At 50.0% G+C, this 19,796-nt stretch overlaps 1 protein-coding gene across 5 annotated transcripts in view; it reads right to left on the bottom strand.

Moving 5' to 3' along the window:
• Positions 1-942: 942 nt before the first annotated feature.
• Positions 943-19,796, bottom strand: part of TMEM131L (transmembrane 131 like) — a 162,295-nt gene continuing 143,441 nt past the window's right edge. For 4 of the 5 annotated variants that reach the window (XM_081228095.1, XM_081228097.1, XM_081228098.1 and 1 more), the window contains 9 exons: positions 18,153-18,277; positions 15,290-15,456; positions 13,953-14,138; positions 10,948-11,026; positions 9,491-9,573; positions 4,946-5,060; positions 3,463-3,554; positions 2,059-2,198; positions 943-1,351 (listed from right to left, as the gene is read on the bottom strand). In XM_081228095.1, coding sequence (XP_081084221.1) covers positions 1,076-1,351; positions 2,059-2,198; positions 3,463-3,554; positions 4,946-5,060; positions 9,491-9,573; positions 10,948-11,026; positions 13,953-14,138; positions 15,290-15,456; positions 18,153-18,277 — 1,263 coding nt within the window. In that variant the 3' untranslated portion in view covers positions 943-1,075. The remainder of the gene's footprint in view (positions 1,352-2,058; positions 2,199-3,462; positions 3,555-4,945; positions 5,061-9,490; positions 9,574-10,947; positions 11,027-13,952; positions 14,139-15,289; positions 15,457-18,152; positions 18,278-19,796) is intronic. The other variant, XM_081228096.1, reaches the window with a different exon arrangement.

The raw sequence follows: 19,796 nt of genomic DNA, 5'->3' as shown, positions 1-19,796 counted from the left end.
TTCAGCATTATTCAGTACTGGGGATGGGGGATTCCAAGTCGGTAGCCTGAGAGGTTTCCAGTAGCCGTGCATGCTCGGAGGTGCTCCTTGCAGGAGGGCAGTCCCAGGTTACAGTACACTCAGCCTTCGTCCAGGGTCCCACACAGCCAAGGCAAAGAGAAAGAAAAAGCAAGTGAACCCAGCATTCCACTAAAAAATCTCTCCCACTTCATTTCCAATAAAGACAAAACAAAATGTAAAAATAAGACATTTTTATTAAAAGCTGAAATGTTTTCAAAGTTTATACATGCAAACAGATAATTCCATCACATGGATTTCTAAGATCACTGACAGGCAGATACAAACCAGCCTAGCAAACACGTGCCAGCACCCTAACCCGCTCAGTACTTGTATTTGGACTCAGCCTGTTCACTCGGAGGGAAACCGGACACTTACCAGCATGTCCCTACTGCTGTCGTGCCCCGGTGACTGGCCTGACGGAGGGGAGGGAACATCCCTGTCATGCGGTCGAGCAGAACAGCGCTGGGCTCTGTGCTCCACACCAGCAGCCCTGCCCACCAGGACTGGTCCGTCCAGGCCAAGTGACTGGCAGCTGGCTTCCCAACACTGGAGGCTCGTTTCAATCAACGGAGCACTTGAACCAAAATCCTGGCTGCCTGAGCCACAGGCCCATTACAGCAGCCTCCCTTGGAATGCCATCTGATCAAAAGTCACTTTCTGCAAGCTCCCGGGGAGTCCGATGCCCGCAGAGTCCGGTGCCCGCAGAGGGGGCAATCACTGCAGTGCCTTCTTTCTCAACTCTTACCTTCTTAGAAGCCGCCCTGGTCCTGATTTAAACATTTGGCATGTCTGACACGCTTCTTGAGTTATGAAGTCAGGACACACGGATGCTTCGTTTCTATCACTGATTTGTGAAGGATTAAAAACAATAGAGCACCCAGATTTCATTAAAAAATTTATTTTCATATAAAAGTGCCAAAATATCCACCAACGTCAATCTATGTCAACAACCAGTTTACGCTAGTCATCAAAACACAAGCCTCTTTATTCACATTGTTCAAACCTCGAATCTTTTTCACACGTTCCCACAGTAGCTCGAGTCTCTAGACAGTGGGAAGCTTGCGTTCCTGTTCTCTGTGCTAGTCCATATGTCCAGGTCCATATAGGCACGGAATGGGTTAAACCCAGGGTAGTATTCCTTGCACATGACCGCCTGGTTTTCCATGTGAGTCGAGTGTTCCGTGGTGGGGTTGACGGGGCAGCAATTTTCATACACGTCGCTTTGCGGGGCCCAGATGGAACCGAAAAGTCCAGACATCGGAGACAAGCTTCGGGTGCTTGTGAGGTAGGGCTGAAGGATACATGAGGAGGAGAAAAAAAAACAAAAAAAAGAGATGTTTAAGAAAATAAAGAAGCCTTAGAACGGCAACGGTAAGGTTGCCTGTGTACCCGTGGCGACCACAGCGGAACCAATCCAAGCTACCTGGACATTATCACACTGTTCTCAACCACCTGGGTGGCTTTAATTCCATTTTTCTCAAACAGAAGGTCATGAAATTCCCATCAAACTATTGATAGGTAAACTTTTTTCAACCCAAGGAAGGACCCACAGGTCGAATGCCCTCTATTTGTAAAAAAGCAGCAGAGTGGGTGTCAGAGAAGCACAGAGGGTGTCCCCAGGCAGGAGAGGCAGGAAGCCCTCCAGACCTGCCGCTGACACTGCCTGACCTTCCTGGAAGGTTCATCTCATCTCCTCCCACAGATGAAAGGTCGGCGGGGCCACAGGAACACAGCTGCATCCCAGAGGGCTTCCTGGCCCAAGTTCAATGTCATCGACAACCATCTCTCCTCAGTGTGGTTGGGGGCGTCTTGGCTGCTGGTGTCTGCAAGCCCCTGCCCATCTGACTACGTGTGAGCCCCCTGCAGAGCGTGGCTGGTGACCTAAGGGGAACAAGCCGGGCTCTGGCTGATCTGAACCCAACCCTAAAGCTACAGTGAGACCAGGATGAAGCAGGCCCTGGAGAGAACCCAGGCACAGCAGCACCGGGCGGCACTGACCGGAGAGCTGATGAGGCCGGCGTGTCCCCAGGCGGTCGGCACGTTTGGGGGGTTGTTCCAGGCAGACTGGGAGCTGTGGTCAATGAAGTCTGTCTGAACTTCGGCAGGACAGGGGAAGCCATTGGGGTAGTTAATGTTTTCTACAAAGAATGGGAGACATCGACAGAGGTGAACATTTTTCTGGAGAGAATGGAATTCTCACTCTCAGACAAAAAGCTCTCAAGGCCTCACTTAAAATACAATCTTTAACACTGACAAGTTAAAGATGAACATAAAATAATTACTCCATGACACATACCACCTGGGAAGCCCTCAGGAAGTTCTTCCTCTGGGCTAAACACTACCATAGATTTGAATAGTGTCAAGGTTCTTACCAGTCCTTAAAATGTTCTTTTATTGCCTGTCATACCAATGTCGGCCACCTCCACATACACCATACGCATTGATAAAGCAACAGGAAACCAAGCCCTTCTCCAACAGCAGTAAGAAGGTATAAACACAGCCTCACAGGCAGGAAGAAAGTTACCACAGCACCCCCTTGTGACTATCATAGAGCACTGCATATATCAAAACCCAGATAAGTACAAGCATCTTGTACTTATATTTGGGCCCAAGAACCTGCAATTTTTCACCATTTCCCCTTGAAGCTCCTTCCCTTCCTTCTGCAGCACCATCCAGGGGCATAAGCGTCAGGACATGCTGAGGAACAAGCAGGTAAATGATTCTACCTCGCCTGGGACTTGTTTGCCTAAAAAGAGTAACTAACCCCAGCCTCCCAATGGATAATCCACAGTTTAGGTCCACATAGATCCAAATGACCCCGTTCTACCTAAATAGATTAGGGCTATTTGTACAAGTCCCCAGACACCCGGGTTTAGAGGGCTTTTTGAGGCCATATAAAATTACATATGGCAGGCGTGCTGGACCCACATGAGGGACTGACTCAGCAGCCTCCTGGAAGATCATTCTCAAAGGCACAGTCTTTGCAGTCAGTGCCTTGAGTCCACACACCCTTCCTGCTTTGACTTTCTGAGAATAAAAGAATGGCACTGGGGGACTTCCCTGGTGGTCCAGCGGTAAAGAATCCACCTTCCAATGCAGGGGATGCATGCTCGATCCCTGGTCAGGGAACTAAGATCCCACACACCGCGGGGCAACTAAGCCCGCGTGCCACAACTACTGAACTCTCGTGTCTCAACAAGACAGCCCGTGTGCCACAAACTACAGAGCTCACGTGCCCTGGAGCCCGTGCCACAACTAGAGAGAGAAAATCCGCATGCCACGACTAGAGAGAAGCCCGTGTGCTGCAATGAAAGACCCCACGGGCTGCGACTAAGACCCGACACAGCCAAAAAAAAAAAAAAAAAAAAAAGAATGGCATTAGGATTGTCCAAATAGCTTTACCTTCTGGAAAGGCATTGTAGTCGTTCAATTCCAGGGGGCAGTACACACTGGGAAACTGGCCTTCACACGTTGCATTCCAATCAATGAAACTGCTACAAAAAACAAGGGGTCTAGTTTCAGAAACAGGATGTCAACAGATCAAGGAAAGAAGGAGGAGGACGATGTTATTACCCAGCATCCTCATCGCTGCTAATCCCTCAGCTCTGGGAAATTAAAGAAGTACTTTATTGTCACAGAATCAAAGACTTCCTAACTCAACGCTCATCCCCAGTGACACAGCACTGCAGGACGGATGGCTTGGACTGGATGCCCACTTCCTTTCGATGGGGATGTAATTAATGTACAGCATAGGAAACACAGCTAATCACACTGTAATACCCTGTGTGGTGAGAGATGATGACTAGACTTACATGGTGATCATTTTGTAATGTATAAAAATAATGAATCACTATGCTGTACAACTGAAATGTAATACTGTATGTCACTTATAATTCCAGAGAAAGTCTGAGATGGAGTTTGATCTGTTGAGTACAGAGAGCCAAGGACTCGGGGAAAAGTGGGGGCAGGGGAGCTTTCCTTTAAATGAGACAAGAAAAAGCAATGGATCAAAACCGGCTTTCAGTTTGCCAGAGAAGTACTTTCACTTAGACTGTAAAAAACTTGCCCATGGTTAGGTGTAAAGCATGTAAGCAGGACCAAGATGTGAAAGAGAAAATTGCTCTCACTTTTAACTAAAAGGTATTACATTTTTCAAACAACAACAACAAACTAAAACCCACCCACGTTTGTTAAGTCTAACCAGAGACAGAGCCCGTGGCTGTGGCTTTGTCAGCACGTGGAGGCTGGGACACCGCCGAGGGTCCCAGCACCCACCCGGGGGGCTCAAACACATCCGCTACCAACTGCCACCTTCCACTCGGGGCAAGGCCAGACTATGACTCATGGTAGATGCTTTGATCCCAATTGCAATCTGGATTTTCATTATAGAAATAAGAAAGCAACTACCTCTATAATAAGCTGAACTCCCCAAAAAACTTCAACTGGATTCTGATTAAACACAGATATTAACATTTTCTCAAGGTTTCATAATCGAATGATAAATCTAATGGCAAGTCTAAGGAGCTGCCACTGTGGAACTATTTTTCGATACTCAAATGATTCGATCTTTAAAATGTTTAAATGTGTTCAAGATTAATGCCAAGGAAAAATGGAAATGTTTGTTCTGTTAACGGGTAGGAATTATGAGGGACTGTTTTTGTTTTTTCAGTTTTGCCTCTAATACACGAATAGGCTCGTCTTTTCAGTTTAAAAAGGAAAACACTGACGTGTTACTTTTTTCCTTCCCTGTTTCTCTCCATTCCTGGCTTGAAATTTTTCAGACATCACAGCTCAACTCCAAAAAGCAGCTGGCAACACCCAGCTCAGGAGCTGGGGAGGAAGCCCGGACCCGGCCGCTGCCGCGTCGTCGGGATGGAGCGCATACCTGCTGTGCACCGGGGCGGGCAGCACGGCCGGCCCGCTGCTCTCCAGGGCGCAGCCGAAGCCGCTGGTCACACACACGGGCTGTGCGGGCCACAGGTCCCCCGGGGGGTAGAGACCTGCGGAAGAGAACAGGCCTCTCAGCCCCGCTCCTTCTCATGCAGCCCTCGGCCACCCTTCCTGCAAGGACCAGCTCGGCTTCTCCTCCCTCCAGGAAGCCCCGCCCCCAGCCCGTATCCCCCGCGCGGCTTCTCCACCGCTAGAGCCCTTCGGTCCGTAAAGTGCAAGGGCCGCGCGCTGCTTTGACCTGCACTTCAGACAGGACACAGCCGTCTCCTGGCCCGGTTTACGAGACCATGGTAGTGACTCAACAAGCACTGCAGGGCCTGCCTGCTTCCCGCAGAGCCCCGTCAGGATTCCCAGGACACAGCAGTGAACACGTTGACATTCAAGTGAGCGGAGACAAACAACAAACAAAAGAAGTAAGAAGCTGGGAAAACGGTGTTGTTACAGCCCCAGGGATGAGACACAAGGATTCTGTGGCAGCGGAGGGGGCCAACCTCAGCACAGGGGAGAGAACACCCTGCACCCTGCAGGTACCGGGAGTGACGAGTGAGCCCTGTTTTCCACAACTGCCCCCGAGCCTTCCTCGGGAGGGACCCTGTCCCGGCTCGGCGCTCCCAAGCTGTGGAAGCGCCCGCCTGCTGGGTGTGCCAACAATATGGTCCTGACCTCACTTTGAACACGGTCCCCCTAAACCTTTCCAGGGGACACCCGGCTCCTGCTCTTCCCAGCAAACACCTGCAGCGCCTCTGCTGGTCTCCACCTTCACCGCCACAGCCGTTGCTTATTCGTGGGATGCACGGATGGATGCCATTGGTTGGTGGCATGGATTAAAGGGACAGACTGGCCATCTGCACAGGAACTCCACAAAGAAAGAATAGACTCAACTATTCGAAATGCACTGGGAGCCCGACGGTCTACCAGGCAACCAGGCCACACGGGGATGGGGGGAATACATGGACAGGAATACGTGGACACAACTCTCGCTTTCCAGGCAGCGTGTGCGCCCCCAGGGCTGCACCCCTGTGTGGGAGCCGGTGGCAATCACCCGCCTGGAGACCCGGAGACCTGCAGCTCACGGTGGTCAGAGAGACCCTCGAGCGTTTAAAGAAACACCACCAGAGACCACGTAGCTGTCATAGCTGTGGGGGTCTCTCAAGGACGAGGTCCACCTCCTAAGGCCGCCCTGGTGTTTGGGGCCTCGCTCAGCGGTTGGGCAGGAACCCTATGGTCAGTCCTGCAGGGCGGGGCATCCTGCCGCGAAAGTCCTGTTGAAAATCGCTGGAACCAGAGGCCGCATGAGCCGATTAAGATCAGATCAACCAAGAACCGCCTCTGCACTCAGGTGCTCATGAACAAATGGACCAGAAGCCAAGACCACACAGAAACGAGGGGTGTGTATGCTGCTTCGAGACAATCTCTGTGGGTCTCACGTTTCTTTGCTTCCTGGAACGGACGCTCTGACTGCCCACGTTCTGACCTATCTTTCCAAGGATATTTGCTAAACAAAGCCTCAGAAGATGGAGACAGGGTCTCCCCCTAGAGCAACGGGCAAGTTTGCTTCGTCCAACATAATAAAGATAATGTCTCCTGCCTATTATTAAAACAACAAAACAGAACAAAAACCTTAGGGTCCCTAAGCTCAGGGCTCCTTTCCTGTAACAGAAAGGAGCCTTTCCAACCACTGACCACTGCAGGTGCAGACGGCCACCCGGGCGGCCCTGCGTCGCCCCCAAGAGACTGGGGGCCTGAAGGAAGTGTGCTTACAAGATGCTCAGGCTGCTTGCTGTGCTAAGCGTCCTATTCTCTGACCCAGGAGTCTCTTGTCCTCTGGCAGCAGCTACAAAATCATGGCAGGCTAACTTGTTAGCTCGTAATAAGTGGGGTAAACGCCTCAGACCCTTCCCCGGTCTCGACAGTGATGTGATCTGACTCACGTTCAATATCCCTCTGGCTGCTGTGCTGAAAAGAGACGGCAAGGGGGTGGCGGATGGTCACCAGAGTTACTGTGGTGATCATTTTGCAGTATGTATATATGATGAATCATTACATTAGTTATACCCCTGAAACTAATATAATGTTATGTATCAATCATATCCCAAAAAGAAAGAAAATAAAAGACAATGAGATAGTGAGGTGAGGTGAGAAGTAGAGAGACCTGTTGGGAGGCTGCGGCGAGAAAGAATGGTGGCCGTGGGGAGAAGTGATCAGATTCTGGGTCTGTTTGGAAGGCAGAGGCAGACAGACAACAGATCCCATGTGGGGATGAGGAAGAGTCCAGGATGATGCCCAGACTTCTGGCCGGAGCAACAAGAAAGCCCGAGTGGGAGGCTGTGGGAGGCGTAGGGCTGAGGAGGCGAGCGTTCGGGACGGGACGCCAGTGCAGGCCCGAGGACAGATGGCAGTGGCAGCTGGCTGTGCAGAACTGGGAGCTGTCGGGGGGCTGGAGGTGGACGGACCACCCGGAGAGCATGACCCAGATGCGCATGAGAGCTGGGGGAGCCGAGGGGAACTGCACCGGGACCCCCGAGGTCACAGCCCGAGCCGAAGGTCTCAGGAGGCCGGAGTACGGGGCCCCGGCCACGGAGATCACTGGGGTCCCGCAGACACTGCTCAGGTGTCACGGCACAGCCAGCCCCAGCGGTTTCAGGGAGAACAGGAGGAAAGGAATCTAAGCAGCAGGCAGACGACTCCCCCAAGCAGCTCTCCCAGAGAGGCGCGCACAGAAGCAGCCAGGTAAGGGGTGGGGGGGGGGTCAAGGGAGAGAGTCTGGCTGCCTCTGTGTTAAGGACGGGATGGGAGGTCTCACGGTATGTACGGATGCTGGCGGGGACGACCCGTTAGAGAAAACCCGACGCCGGCGCCGAGCCGGAGCGGGACCCCGCAGAGGAGGGCAGCCTGACAACCCACGGGCCGCAGCGGGGGTGGCGGGTGGAAGACGGGGCAGGCGGAGCCTCTTTCTTCCCCAGGAAGCAGGAAGCGTCAGCGAGGAGAACCAGGCAGAGGACTGCCAGGTGGGCACGCAGCTGCCGGGAGGCTGGCGGCCGGCCGGCTGTGTGTGCCGCCTCCAGTCTCGCTCATCTGCACGGCACGGGGCAGAGAAGCTGGAGAACTGGGGCAAAACCACGCCCGCGGCTCTGCAAGGAGGGCGCCGCGCGGGGGGAGGGGCCCAGAGGTGACGTCACAGCAGGTGGGAGGACTGAGCCTGGGCGCGTGAGGGAGGTGCGGGCAGAGGACGGGGACGGCACCGGCCCTGCGGACGGTGCCCGTGAACGAGGGCTGCTTCTGTAGTGACTTCAAGGCCTCAACAGGGATTGTGACGGGTCATCAGAAAGTAGCTGCAGATTGTTAACAAAGACGAGGTACAAAGGCACTTGAAACACATACACACAACATGGGTAAGACACTAGACGACGTACGATTCTCCAACTGACGACAAAAACAAAGACAGGAGAACATGTCAGGCGTACCTGTTCGGAGACAGGTTTTCTTTTTCCTCACCGTTAATTCAATCCTCTCTCCCCTCTATATCACCTCAAAGAGAAGAGGCGGCACCTTCTAAACCTCCCTAAATCTTGCCTAAGCAAATTACTGAATTTCAGAGTCTTTGTTCATCAAAAGCACTGATTTTCATTGGACCAGTAAGCAGATCCAACTCACGAATAGTTTATTTCTGTTGATAATCTGACAACAGATAATCTCTCTGTAACCACAGAGCTGGAAGCCTCCTGCCTTCAAAGTAAAAGTGCTCCACTGTGCTGGGCAGCCTTTAGTCCAGCACGGTTCACATGAGCAAAAGCAAGAGCTCGACGGTGCCGCAGAGGGTAACAACCAGGCTCATCCTGCCACCATTCCTGAGCCTGGTTAGGCAGGAAGGAGGCGCGAGGAGAAAAGAGGAGACACGAAGGGAAGGAGAAGGAAGGAGAAGGAAGGAGAGGGGGCCTGGAGTTAACCTCCGGGGCAGACCCTGGGCACAGCGGCTTCCCTCCCTGGGCCCCGTGTCCAGGCTCCTGGGCCGCTGTCCCTGCCTGGCTGAGGCCGCAGAAGCTCAGCGCTGGGCCTCAGCACCGGTGCAGGAGGGAGGCTGGATCAGTGGACAGGCTTCTGAGACAAGGGGGAGGGGTGGGGACGGGGGACAGGCAGAGACACGGGAGGTGGAAGTCGGCTAATCGGGGCGCTGGACCCTCCGTCTGCTCCCCGCTTGTCTGCCATCCTAGATGGGAAAGGGAACTAAAGGCGGAGGCAACCCCTGTAAAGGGGCCCCACCTTGCTCCGGGACCACAGGCCACCTGTGCCTTGTGTCCCAGGAGGGAGCTCAGGGTCCGTGCAGAAGGGGCAGCTGAGGCCAGGGGCCCCGAGGACGCCAGGGCAGAGGGCAGGGGCCTTCCCGACGCTCGAGAGCCGGGGCGCAGACAAGCCAGCTCCCCGGCCAGCAGCGCGACATGGACACCTGGCCGGTGTCCGGAGCAAGAGCAACGTGCCTCACCTTTATCTTCTTCAACAGCCGCAGGCCCGGCAGGAAGGCTGGGACAGGGGGCGTCCGCGTGTCGGGGGAAGCTACTCACGTCTCTGCGGGGAGAGCAAGAAGATGAGGAGCCACTGACCCTCTCTGTACAAGGAAATGCTGAATTTCTGTAACTAAGTGTGACTGCGTTTTTACATGAATTCTTCCCCTCAAAAACCATAAAGATACTAGAGACATAAAGGTATACACCCAAAAAGGGCTGAGGAATATTAAATTCCCAAGATCCAGGGAAGTCTTTTTTTTCTTTTTTTAAATAACATCTACCTTCAATCTTCTATTTTGGTGTAAGAGTACGTATGTATGTATTCATTCATTGATTCATTTATTTATGTCTGCGTTGGGTCTTTGTTGTTCTGCGCAGGTTTTCTCTAGTCGTGGCGAGGGGGGGCTACTCTTTGCTGTGGTGCACGTGCTTCTCACTGCGGTGGCTTCTCTTGTTGTGGAGCAGGGGGTCTAGGTGCACAGGCTTCAGTATAGCTGCAGCACACAGGCTCAACAGTTGCGGCACGTGGGCCCCGGAGTGTGCGGGCTTCAGTAGTTGCGGCACGTGGGCTTCAGCAGTTGTGGCTCGCAGGCTCTGGACTGCAGGCTCAGTAGTTATGGCACACAGGCTTAGTTGCTCCACAGCATGTGGGATCTTCCCGGACCAGGGCTCGAACAGTGTCCCCTGCACTGGCAGATGGATTCTTAACCACTGCGCCACCAGGAAAGCCCCCAGGGAAGTCTTATTTTAACAAACACCAACAGCACAATGCTAACTAAAGTAGTCTGCAGTTTCCTATCTGCCTGTCAGCAGCTGGCAGCAACCTCCCACTCCTGGTTTACTCTCTACCCCTAACAGAAAGAGCTCGCATGGAGCTTTCCTCATCCATTCCATTTTTATGACACCACCCCCTGTCCTCTCATGATGCCTAAAACCTAACCACACCCCTCACTCTGAAACCCTCTCCTTCTAACATACCCCCCTCTTCTCCCTCTCAGTAAACGGTGCTTGTTTATTTTGTCCGATGCTGCAGAAATCATCACATGGTGAAACCGTAAACATGTGAGTGTCTTCTAGGTTCTTGCAAACTTCTCTGAATCATCAGTGCTCAGTTTTATTTCAAGTCCTAGGAAAGAGGAGCTGGTTCCCATCCTTATTGTTACTACGGTTCTTCCTACTTTCAGGAGTGACACCTTCTAATGCGGCCGTATCACTGAAAGGACCAGCGATACCAGAGACGCTCCCACACAAGCGTGTTGTCTTGGAAAGATTGTACGCCCTGAATTATTAATAAAATCAGATTTTACTTTCTCACATCCTTAAAAGGTTTTCCTATTTTAGCCTGCAGAACCAAGTACAAAGAAGAAACACACGGAATGAAAGAAAAAAGTAGTACCTAAAACACACTGTAAAAGCTGGAAAACCAAACACTTACGTGGGATTGCAGATGTTATGAGAAAGATTCAAGGAGATGGGAGCTTCAGAGGGAAAGTCATTTTGTGAAACACTGTCTCCTGCATAAAAACAAAAAGGTGATCACAAGCGTTTATAAGCATAATTCAACTGTGTGTATCCTGTGTTAAGATGCAGATCGCTAACATCGTTAACCCCTATGAGTGATTTATTTTTCACTTTTAACTGATATTCACATATTCAGTCAATTTTTTAATTAAAAAAACTCTTACGTATGAATACGTATAAAACTGGTATCATACTTCAAAAATACTTTGTGTTTTTGATCTTTTACACAATTAATTATATTGGGGGGGACTTCCCTGGTGGTCCAGTGGTAAAGAATCCATCTTACAATGCAGGGGAAAACGGGTTCCATCCCTGGTCAGGGAACTAAGATCCCACATGCTGCGGGGCAACTAAGCCTGCACGCCACAACTACTGAGCTCATGAGCCTCAACTAGAGCCCTCGTGCTACAAACTACAGAGCCCACGTGCTGGGGAACCTGTGTGCCACAACTAGAGAGAGAAAACCTGCACGCCACAACTAGAGAGAAGCCCACGCGCCACAACAAAAGATGCCGCATACTACAACTAAGACCTGATGCAGCCAAAAATAAATAAATACATACATAATAAATAAATCTTTAAAAAAATTATACTGGGGACATTTTCCTGATATTTATTATACAACCTCTGAACGTAACTAGACCGAGTCTTATGCGCTGTGTTACAAGCAAGGCCATCACTCACCTTTCTCATTCTCCTGCTGTTGGCCTTATCCCCCAAGCGAGAGCTGCGCTTCTGTTTTTTATTGACGTTAAGCACCAATTTTAAAAACTCTCACGTGAGCACCATCAGGCATACTGCCTTCAGTGTCCAAGAAGACCATCCCCGCCACCAAACAAAACACCGCAAGCCGCCCTGCATCCAAGCCCTTGTGGCGTTCTCCAGCACACAGTAATAAACAGATGTAAGTGTATGTCAGTGGGGGGTCATTAGGCAAAAGCAGCGTCTAAAAAGGCACCTGTAGGAAGGGCCAATGACGCGAAAAAGGCTGAGAAACGGACTGAAGTCACAAGTGGGCATTTGTCTAGGTTTCTATGGTGCCAGGGCCCAGGTCTCCCAGACAGGAGCTTCTTTATAGGTAATCACCGCTGGCAGGGGACACAGCAGAGGCCGCTGTAATGAGCGGGAGGCAGTGGGAAGTGGGCTGGGCTCGGCGGGAGTTAGGGTCCCAGGGCGTCCAACAAGCCACACGACCCCTCTGAGCCCAGGTCCTTGAGGCACGGGGAGCGCCCCCCACGGGCCTGCGTACAGAGTGAGCTTCCCATGGACGCCACAGTGATGCCAATGGAACCCGTCTCCCCCCTGTCCTGATAACAAAGCTTAACCTGTACTATGTTGACCATGACGGGGAAAAGGAGTGAATTAAATCTTTACATAGACATGGAGGTATAACAAACAGCGCTGAGTGAAACAGCAAGGCGCAGCATGCTTACTGAAGCACGATCTCCGTTATATAAGTTAAAAATAATTCTCTGTTTTGTTGATGGATATATGAATGTAAAATAAAGTACAGATTAAAAGAATACACAGCAAGCCCATGACAGTGGACAGTGAGTCTCTCAAGCAGGAGGAAGCGGGACAGACTATAAAATACTACCTCTTAAAAAAAAAAGGAGGGCAAATATGACAAAATTAAGAGTTATTAATTCTAGGTGACAGAAATATAGATGCTTCTTTGACCTTTCCTGTATCTTTAAATTTTTCAAAAACAAGGGAGGACCACTGTTCATAGCAACGTTATTCATAAGACACAAAAGGTGGAAAAACCCAAGTGTCCATCAACAGATGAATAGAGAGATAAAATGCAGTCTATCCACACACAATGGAATATTTATTATTCAGCCTTTAAGAAGGGGGCTTCCCTGGTGGCGCAGTGGTTGAGAGTCCGCCTGCCGACGCAGGGGACACGGGTTCGTGCCCCGGTCCGGGAAGATCCCACATGCCGCAGAGCGGCTGGGCCAATGAGCCATGGCCGCTGAGCCTGCGCGTCCGGAGCCTGTGCTCCGCAACGGGAGAGGCCACAGCAGTGAGAGGCCCGCTTACCGCAAAAAAAAAAAAAAAAAGAAAAAGGAAGGAAATCCTGACATGTCACAACATGGATGAACCTTGAAGACACCAGGCTAAGTGAAATAAGCCAGTCACCAAAGGACAAGTATTGTATGACTTCACTTACCAGATACGAGAGTATTCAAATTCATAGACAGAAAGCAGAATAGAGGTTCACAGGGCTGTAGGGGTGGGGAAGGGAGAGCTACAGTTTAATAGGTACCGAGCTTCTGTCTGGGATGGGGGAAAAGGCCCCAAGATAGATGGTGGTGATGACTGCACAACAATGTAAACGTATTTAATGCCACTGAACTGTACACTTAAAAATGGTTAAAATAGTAGATTTTGTGTTATGCATACTTTACCACAACAAACAAATGTACAAGTGAAAAAATAAACGTGGAAGTTCTTCGAACTGTTTCCAAGATGGACTTTAAAAAATAATAATGATAACGGAGGGAGGCAGGAAGGAAGAAAGAAAAAAGAAAGTGGATAAAATACAAAGCAAAGGGCTTCCCTGGTGGCACAGTGGTTGGGAGTCCGCCTGCCGATGCGGGGGACGTGGGTTCGTGCCCCTGTCAGGGAAGATCCCACATGCCGGAGCGGCTGGGCCCGTGAGCCATGGCCGCTGGGCCTGCGTGTCCGGAGCCTGTGCTCCGCAACGGGAGAGGCCACAGCAGTGAGAAGCCCGCGTACCGCAAAAAAAATAAATAAATAAAAATAAAAGTATTGTTTAAAAAAAAAAAAAAATACAAAGCAAAGCAAGCACGGAAATGCAGAGCCCACCGCGGGCGGGCAGCACGGGAAGGCAGATCAGGCCCCTGTTCTGGGCGCCGGGGCAGGAGGGCCAGGAGGCCTCAGTCCCAGACTCACCGGGCGGCAGGCAGTGCTGAGGGCCCAGCGTGGGCTTCTTGTCCCCGTCACAGCTGCTGGCACTGCTCCAGCTGCCCCAGCTGCCCCGGCTGGCACGCACGCTGCCCGAGGAGCTGCCACAGTCCGAGCTGGAGTCTGAGCAGGACTTCTCCACGCGCTTCTTCTCCGGCTTCTGGAAGTAACCCTCTGTGGGAAGTGAGAGAGGAGCCGTGTTTTGCTCACAGAGTTTTCAACCTGATGCCACTTCCAGTAGAAGGAGAGAGGCCAAGTTATGAAGAAGGCAGGGCTCAGCTTCAGGATCTGCTCCGTCTGCCCGTCCAGCGAGAAGGAAGACGCTCCCTGAAACTGACGAGGGCCCTGAGGAAGCCGCGGGGGGGGAGCCACGGGCCCCACGGGCTCTGCCGTGGGCCGGACAGTGAACGTGGTCTAGCCTGAGAGAGTCAACACCAGTGATAATCTCGACCTAAAAGTGGTTCTGGAAATAACAAGTACTTCTCTCAAGAAAATCAAGGCTACTCTCTCGGACTGGAGACGTGTAGGTAATTTCTCTCTCTTGTATTAAAATGTCCACCAAGATACACGTATGACTGATTCACTCTGCTGTATACCTGAAACTAACACAACATTGTAAATCAACTAGACTCTAATAAAAAGTGTTTCTAGCCGCGGAGCGGCTGGGCCCGTGAGCCATGGCCGCTGAGCCTGCGCGTCTGGAGCCTGTGCTCCGCAACGGAAGAAGCCACAGCGGTGAGAGGCCCACGTACCACAAAAAAACAAAAAAAGAAGAAGAAAAAGTGTTTTTAAATGTCCCAGGAAGACCAAGAAACAAGGCGCACGTGTCTGGGAATGTGCGTGTTGGTGTCCCCACCCCTCCCCCCTCCCCAGTACTTTCCTCTCCTGCCACCCTCCACCCCTCCCTGGACCCAGCCCTGGTGCCCCCAGGTCACTGGTCGGCAGCCCTCGGCGGAGCAGCAGCCTGGCTCTGCAGGAACCACCTGGCGCAGGCGTGTGAGAACGGCCACTGTTCTCCCCTGGCTTTCCCCTACCCCCCTCTTTCACCAAGGGAGTCCTGTCTTGAGCAAGCACCCACTGTTGTTCAGCCGTCTGCATGACACAGTTGAGAATGGCCAGATTTTAGAGGAGTGGGAGGTAGGAGGGGCAACACTGGGGGCCTGCCCAGGCTCAGAAGACTCGCAGCCAGCTGTCTCATCCAGACAGCTTTCCACTCAGGCTTGAGTGAAGCGATAATCTCTCACACCGGACACTTCCCCGAGGAAACAACAACCAACAACAATCCCGACAGAAGCACTGTTCTGTAGCTCCATGCGGTTCCATACCTGCCTCTCCCTGCGAGGCAGGTAAGCTGCTTCCAAGGCCAGCATCTGTTTTACATGCTTCCCCAGGGTTTTCCTGGATACACCAGCTCCTTAAGTCGATGTCACTGCTCAGCTCAGACCTTTCAAATTCACTGCACACCAGCTTTAATTCACTCTGTTCCGAAGGCCTGGAAGAGCCACAAAAAAATCATGTCTGCATTTTATCGTGCATACACACATACCTGCTTTCCTTGAGACTTAGCAGAGGTGAAAATGTGAATCTGGGACAACTCGAGCCCTCTTCTCTCTGGGTCTGCTGGGAGAAGACCATAAGTAAGGGAGAGAGATTAGGAAGAACAAGATTTTGCTGTTTTAGAACGAGAATTAAGTTGGAGCTCATTTAATCTCTTCACATTTTACAGTGAGAGGAGTAAAACTCCACAGGTTAAATGAGTCCCCCAAGGTCAACTGGTAAGTGGCAGGTGCAGGACCAGAACCCATGACCCTCTGTATGTCTTCCTTGGCTTTCGTGTAAAACATGACTCTCAGTAGATGAACCTGCTCCTTGGCGTCTGAGGGAAGGTCTGAGCGTTAACTGAAATCTTTTCTCATTCATTCATTTAGCAAACATTTGTGGAGTGACGACCATGAGCCACGTACTGTTAGGAAAGGTGTGGCGTCTACAAAGAAGAATGAAGTTCTTCCCCCAAGGAGTTCACAGTCCAACACTTATATCTCTCTAACTAGACCATGAACTTGAGGGAAAACCTGTAATACAGCTTTGTAAATGGAGACACAGAAATGTGTCAGAGAACGCTACGTGAAGACCTAGGTGATTATTTCACACAGTCCAACTTCCGTACCTCACGTCATATCTGTAGGAGGACAGGTGTGAGATGAAGCCGATGGTCTCAGTGGGTTGTGACCACTCAGGGTAAAGAGTATAGAGACAGAGGCAGATTGGCAACAGACAGTCCAACAACCACCACCTACATAAGCATCATGTTCTCAAAACATTCTGATTACCTACAAGCTACTTGGAAGTTATTCTTTAACAACGTAATTTGTTTCTTTAGCATGTCAGAAATCTGCTTCCAAAAATATGTTACATTTAATTGGCGAAATTCCACCCTAATTTTATATCTTTCCATATGTCCACATCAGAAAAACATGCCACTTTAAAGTGACCACATAAGTCCATCAAATTTTTAGGAAAATACAAGGTGTGACTTTCCTTTCTATAGGAGACCACATTGCAGCTTTCAAATAATTTAGCCTAGGGCTTCCCTGGTGGCGCAGTGGTTGAGAGTCCGCCTGCCGATGCAGGGGACACGGGTTTGTGTCCCAGTCTGGGAAGATCCCACGTGCTGCGGAGCGGCTGGGCCCGTGAGCCATGGCCGCTGAGCCTGCACGTCCGGAGCCTGTGCTCCGCAACGGGAGAGGCCACAACAGTGAGAGGCCCGTGTACCGCAAAAATAAATAAATAAATAAATAAAATAATAATTTAGCTTAAATAAGAATTACCCATTAGTAAGTAGTATTTAATAATTTAATAATTACCCATCAATAATCTAATAATGCGTATCTTTCCTTTTTTCCTATTTGCATTTTGCTGATTGCAGGACACAGAACTAGAGCTTGAAGGCCCCCTGGGGTCGCCTGGCCTTCCTCCAGCAGAACAGGACATTCGGGGACGGGGGGGCACGTGTTACAGGGCTGAATCCCAGGGTCCGAGCTCCTGATCGCAAAGGGGGCAGACACTGTAAGCAGCGTGTTATGTGCCCCCATGCGGGGGTCCTGGCCACCACGTGGGCGGTTCTGCCACAGTTCCCTCCCAACCACAAGAGCAACCACTACAGCAGGGTGGAGTCCCTTCCCCACGCAAATCTGGAACTGCTAGAGAACAGATATGACGGCAACACATGTAAGTAGCTAGCGGAGCCCACAAGAAAGAGAAATCCCCAGATGCCAGCGCTCAAAGGAAGAAAAGCCGGAGCGGTGGGGATGGAGGGGCAAGGTGGGAGGAAACAGGCTCCGAAGCCCACTCGGGACAGGAATCAGGGAGCTCGTCAGCGCGAGGGCCACCTGAGAGGCTCCCCAGGGACGAGGGCGGAGGGCGCAGGGGCACGGGTCTGCCAGAGGCACTCCATATGTGGCGTGAGAATGGACGCGCACTGACCTGGTGGGAAAAAATTCTCGAGCTGCGGAATTTATGTAAAATTAGGCTTGGAGAGCTACTACTGGGAACCCAGACATATGGGATCCGCACGAACACGTCAGCACCTTCATTTTACAGGTTAGAAAAGAAGCAAGGTTTCCCAAGGAGGCTGCCTGACTGCCTGGGGTCATGTCTGGCTCTGCCCCCGACCACCTCTGGGGCTTCAGGCCAACCTCGCAGTATCTATCTGCAGCTCACTTCCCACGGCGGAAGAACCTACTTTCTGCTGGACGATCGATCGGGGCAAAGATTCTATGCGTGGGGACAATTCTCTTGCATTATCGGGACCCCAGACGGTCAGGGTCAAGCTGGGACCGTGGGCCTGCCTGTGCCCAGGCGTCCTCTACCACCTGCTCCACCAACGCCCCTGGTGTTGGAGGGATGGCTATGCTTTTTCCCTAACACCTGCTATAGCTTTTTACATTTTATTAAGTAAAATTTTAAAATTTTGCTCATCTTAAGGGATTTTCAACAAAATAAATAAAAACATAACCAGAAGATATGTTACTTTTAAGAATATATCTTTATCTCAGAACACAAACATCTACACTCTCATATTATCTGTATCCAACGTAACAAAAATAAGATGGAAACATAATAACTAAATGTAAAATTACAGAGTAAATAATAGATGAAAAATTTAAAGGGACTGTAAAAATCACACACCTCAAGACCTGGGCAGCACCCCTTTTCTTGTTTTTTCTACATGCTCGATTTTTATTCCAATTTAAATTTTGTAAGTTTCCTTCTTTTTTCTCCTGAAGCTTCTTCTTCCTATAAGGATCTTCCTGCTAAAGAGGAAAAAGCAAACTTTTAGTAAGGGTTTCAACTTACTAACACAAATAAAACCTGTGTATGGTTTTTTCTTTTAACTTTTGAAGACCAACTCCATCTGAATTCAGAACATTCCAGCACTAGTGAAAACAGACATACATTTCTCAATCTCTAGTCTGTTTTCATTTCCCTTCTTTCTCTACCTCCCCTCAGCCTCTTCAAAAAGAAAAAAAATTGTCGCCTATAAAATTTCTAAGGGGCTAAAAAGGAAAAACATCTGTTAATAATTTATGGTCAGCTTGCCGTTAACCTCAGCAGCAATAAATCCTCCGACCTTCACCTGTTTATTTGGTATGTGCAATTCACATGAATTACTACTGAAGAAAAATCGTGTAAAAACTCAACTGAGGAGTAATTTGTGTATTTATGTTTTTATTTGTTTATAGATGAACTTTAGGAGAACAGGCAAAACTCCAGAGAATGCTCCAAACTAGTTTAAGCTTTTCAAGTAAATAATGCCAAGAATATGCTTGATGTTTTTTTAATGTGGTTCTGAAAAACTTAATTTAGCATGAGACAGAAATATATTATATATAATATGTATGCATATATATATATATATATACACATATAAATAAATTTTTTTTTAATTTGAGTTTTTTCCTCTTCTAAATGTTAGGCATGGTCTGCTAACAGGCCCAAGGGGAGGGCGATTCCCTTTTTAAGTAGCTCATATCTCTAATGTCTACTAATACTTTCTCCTTTTCTTCCTTCCACCATGCTGCCCCTTTAAAGCAGAAGAAAAACAAAAGGTTTTAGATACCTGCACATTACATGTCTGGGGTACTGAAAGCCTCATGTTTCCATCAAAGGAATATGCTCACTACAGTAAATGAATACTAGAAATAAAATGATATTTTAAGTGTACATGTGATGGGATTATGGTATTTTTGCTTTCTTCTTTACACTCCTTTATTTTTTTCTCCCAATATGTATTACCTTTTTTCTCATTCTGAAGGCATTTTTAAAACATGGTAAGTTAAACACACAAAGTCCTATCCTACAGGACCGTATGCTAATCGTTGAAGTTTGATGCTAAATTGACGCATTAAAGACGTATGATCAGATGCGATCCAATGTTAAACATTAAATACAAACCACGTTTATTCAAGTATTGCTCTCTGTGAATTTCCAACTTTTGCTGGGGGAGGGGGGAGAGTCTGCCTCTCCCCGGCCTCACTCACAGCCAGTACCTGACCCTTTCTGTCCCTCCAGGGTCACCCGCAAGTAAAGGACCAGCCCCAAGTGGAGCCAGGAAGGGTGCTCTGGGCAGGAGTCACTCTGGACGTGGCTGCCTTCTCAGCACAGTCTGGTTAGAATGGCACAACAGGCCACAGGAAGGGAGGCACTGGAGGGCTACACCCAGCGGGGACTTGGTGGTCAGAAGCATCGCCACCTACTGTGAGTATCAGAGAGTGAGTTTCAGGAGCGTGGGGGACATGCTGGACGAGGAGGTGTGGATGGAGTGCTGAGAAG

This window comes from Mesoplodon bidens, assembly GCF_964165515.1.
Source record: "Mesoplodon bidens genome assembly, chromosome: 1".
Classification (NCBI taxonomy): domain Eukaryota; kingdom Metazoa; phylum Chordata; class Mammalia; order Artiodactyla; family Ziphiidae; genus Mesoplodon; species Mesoplodon bidens.
This window is presented reverse-complemented; position numbering and strand designations above follow the sequence as displayed.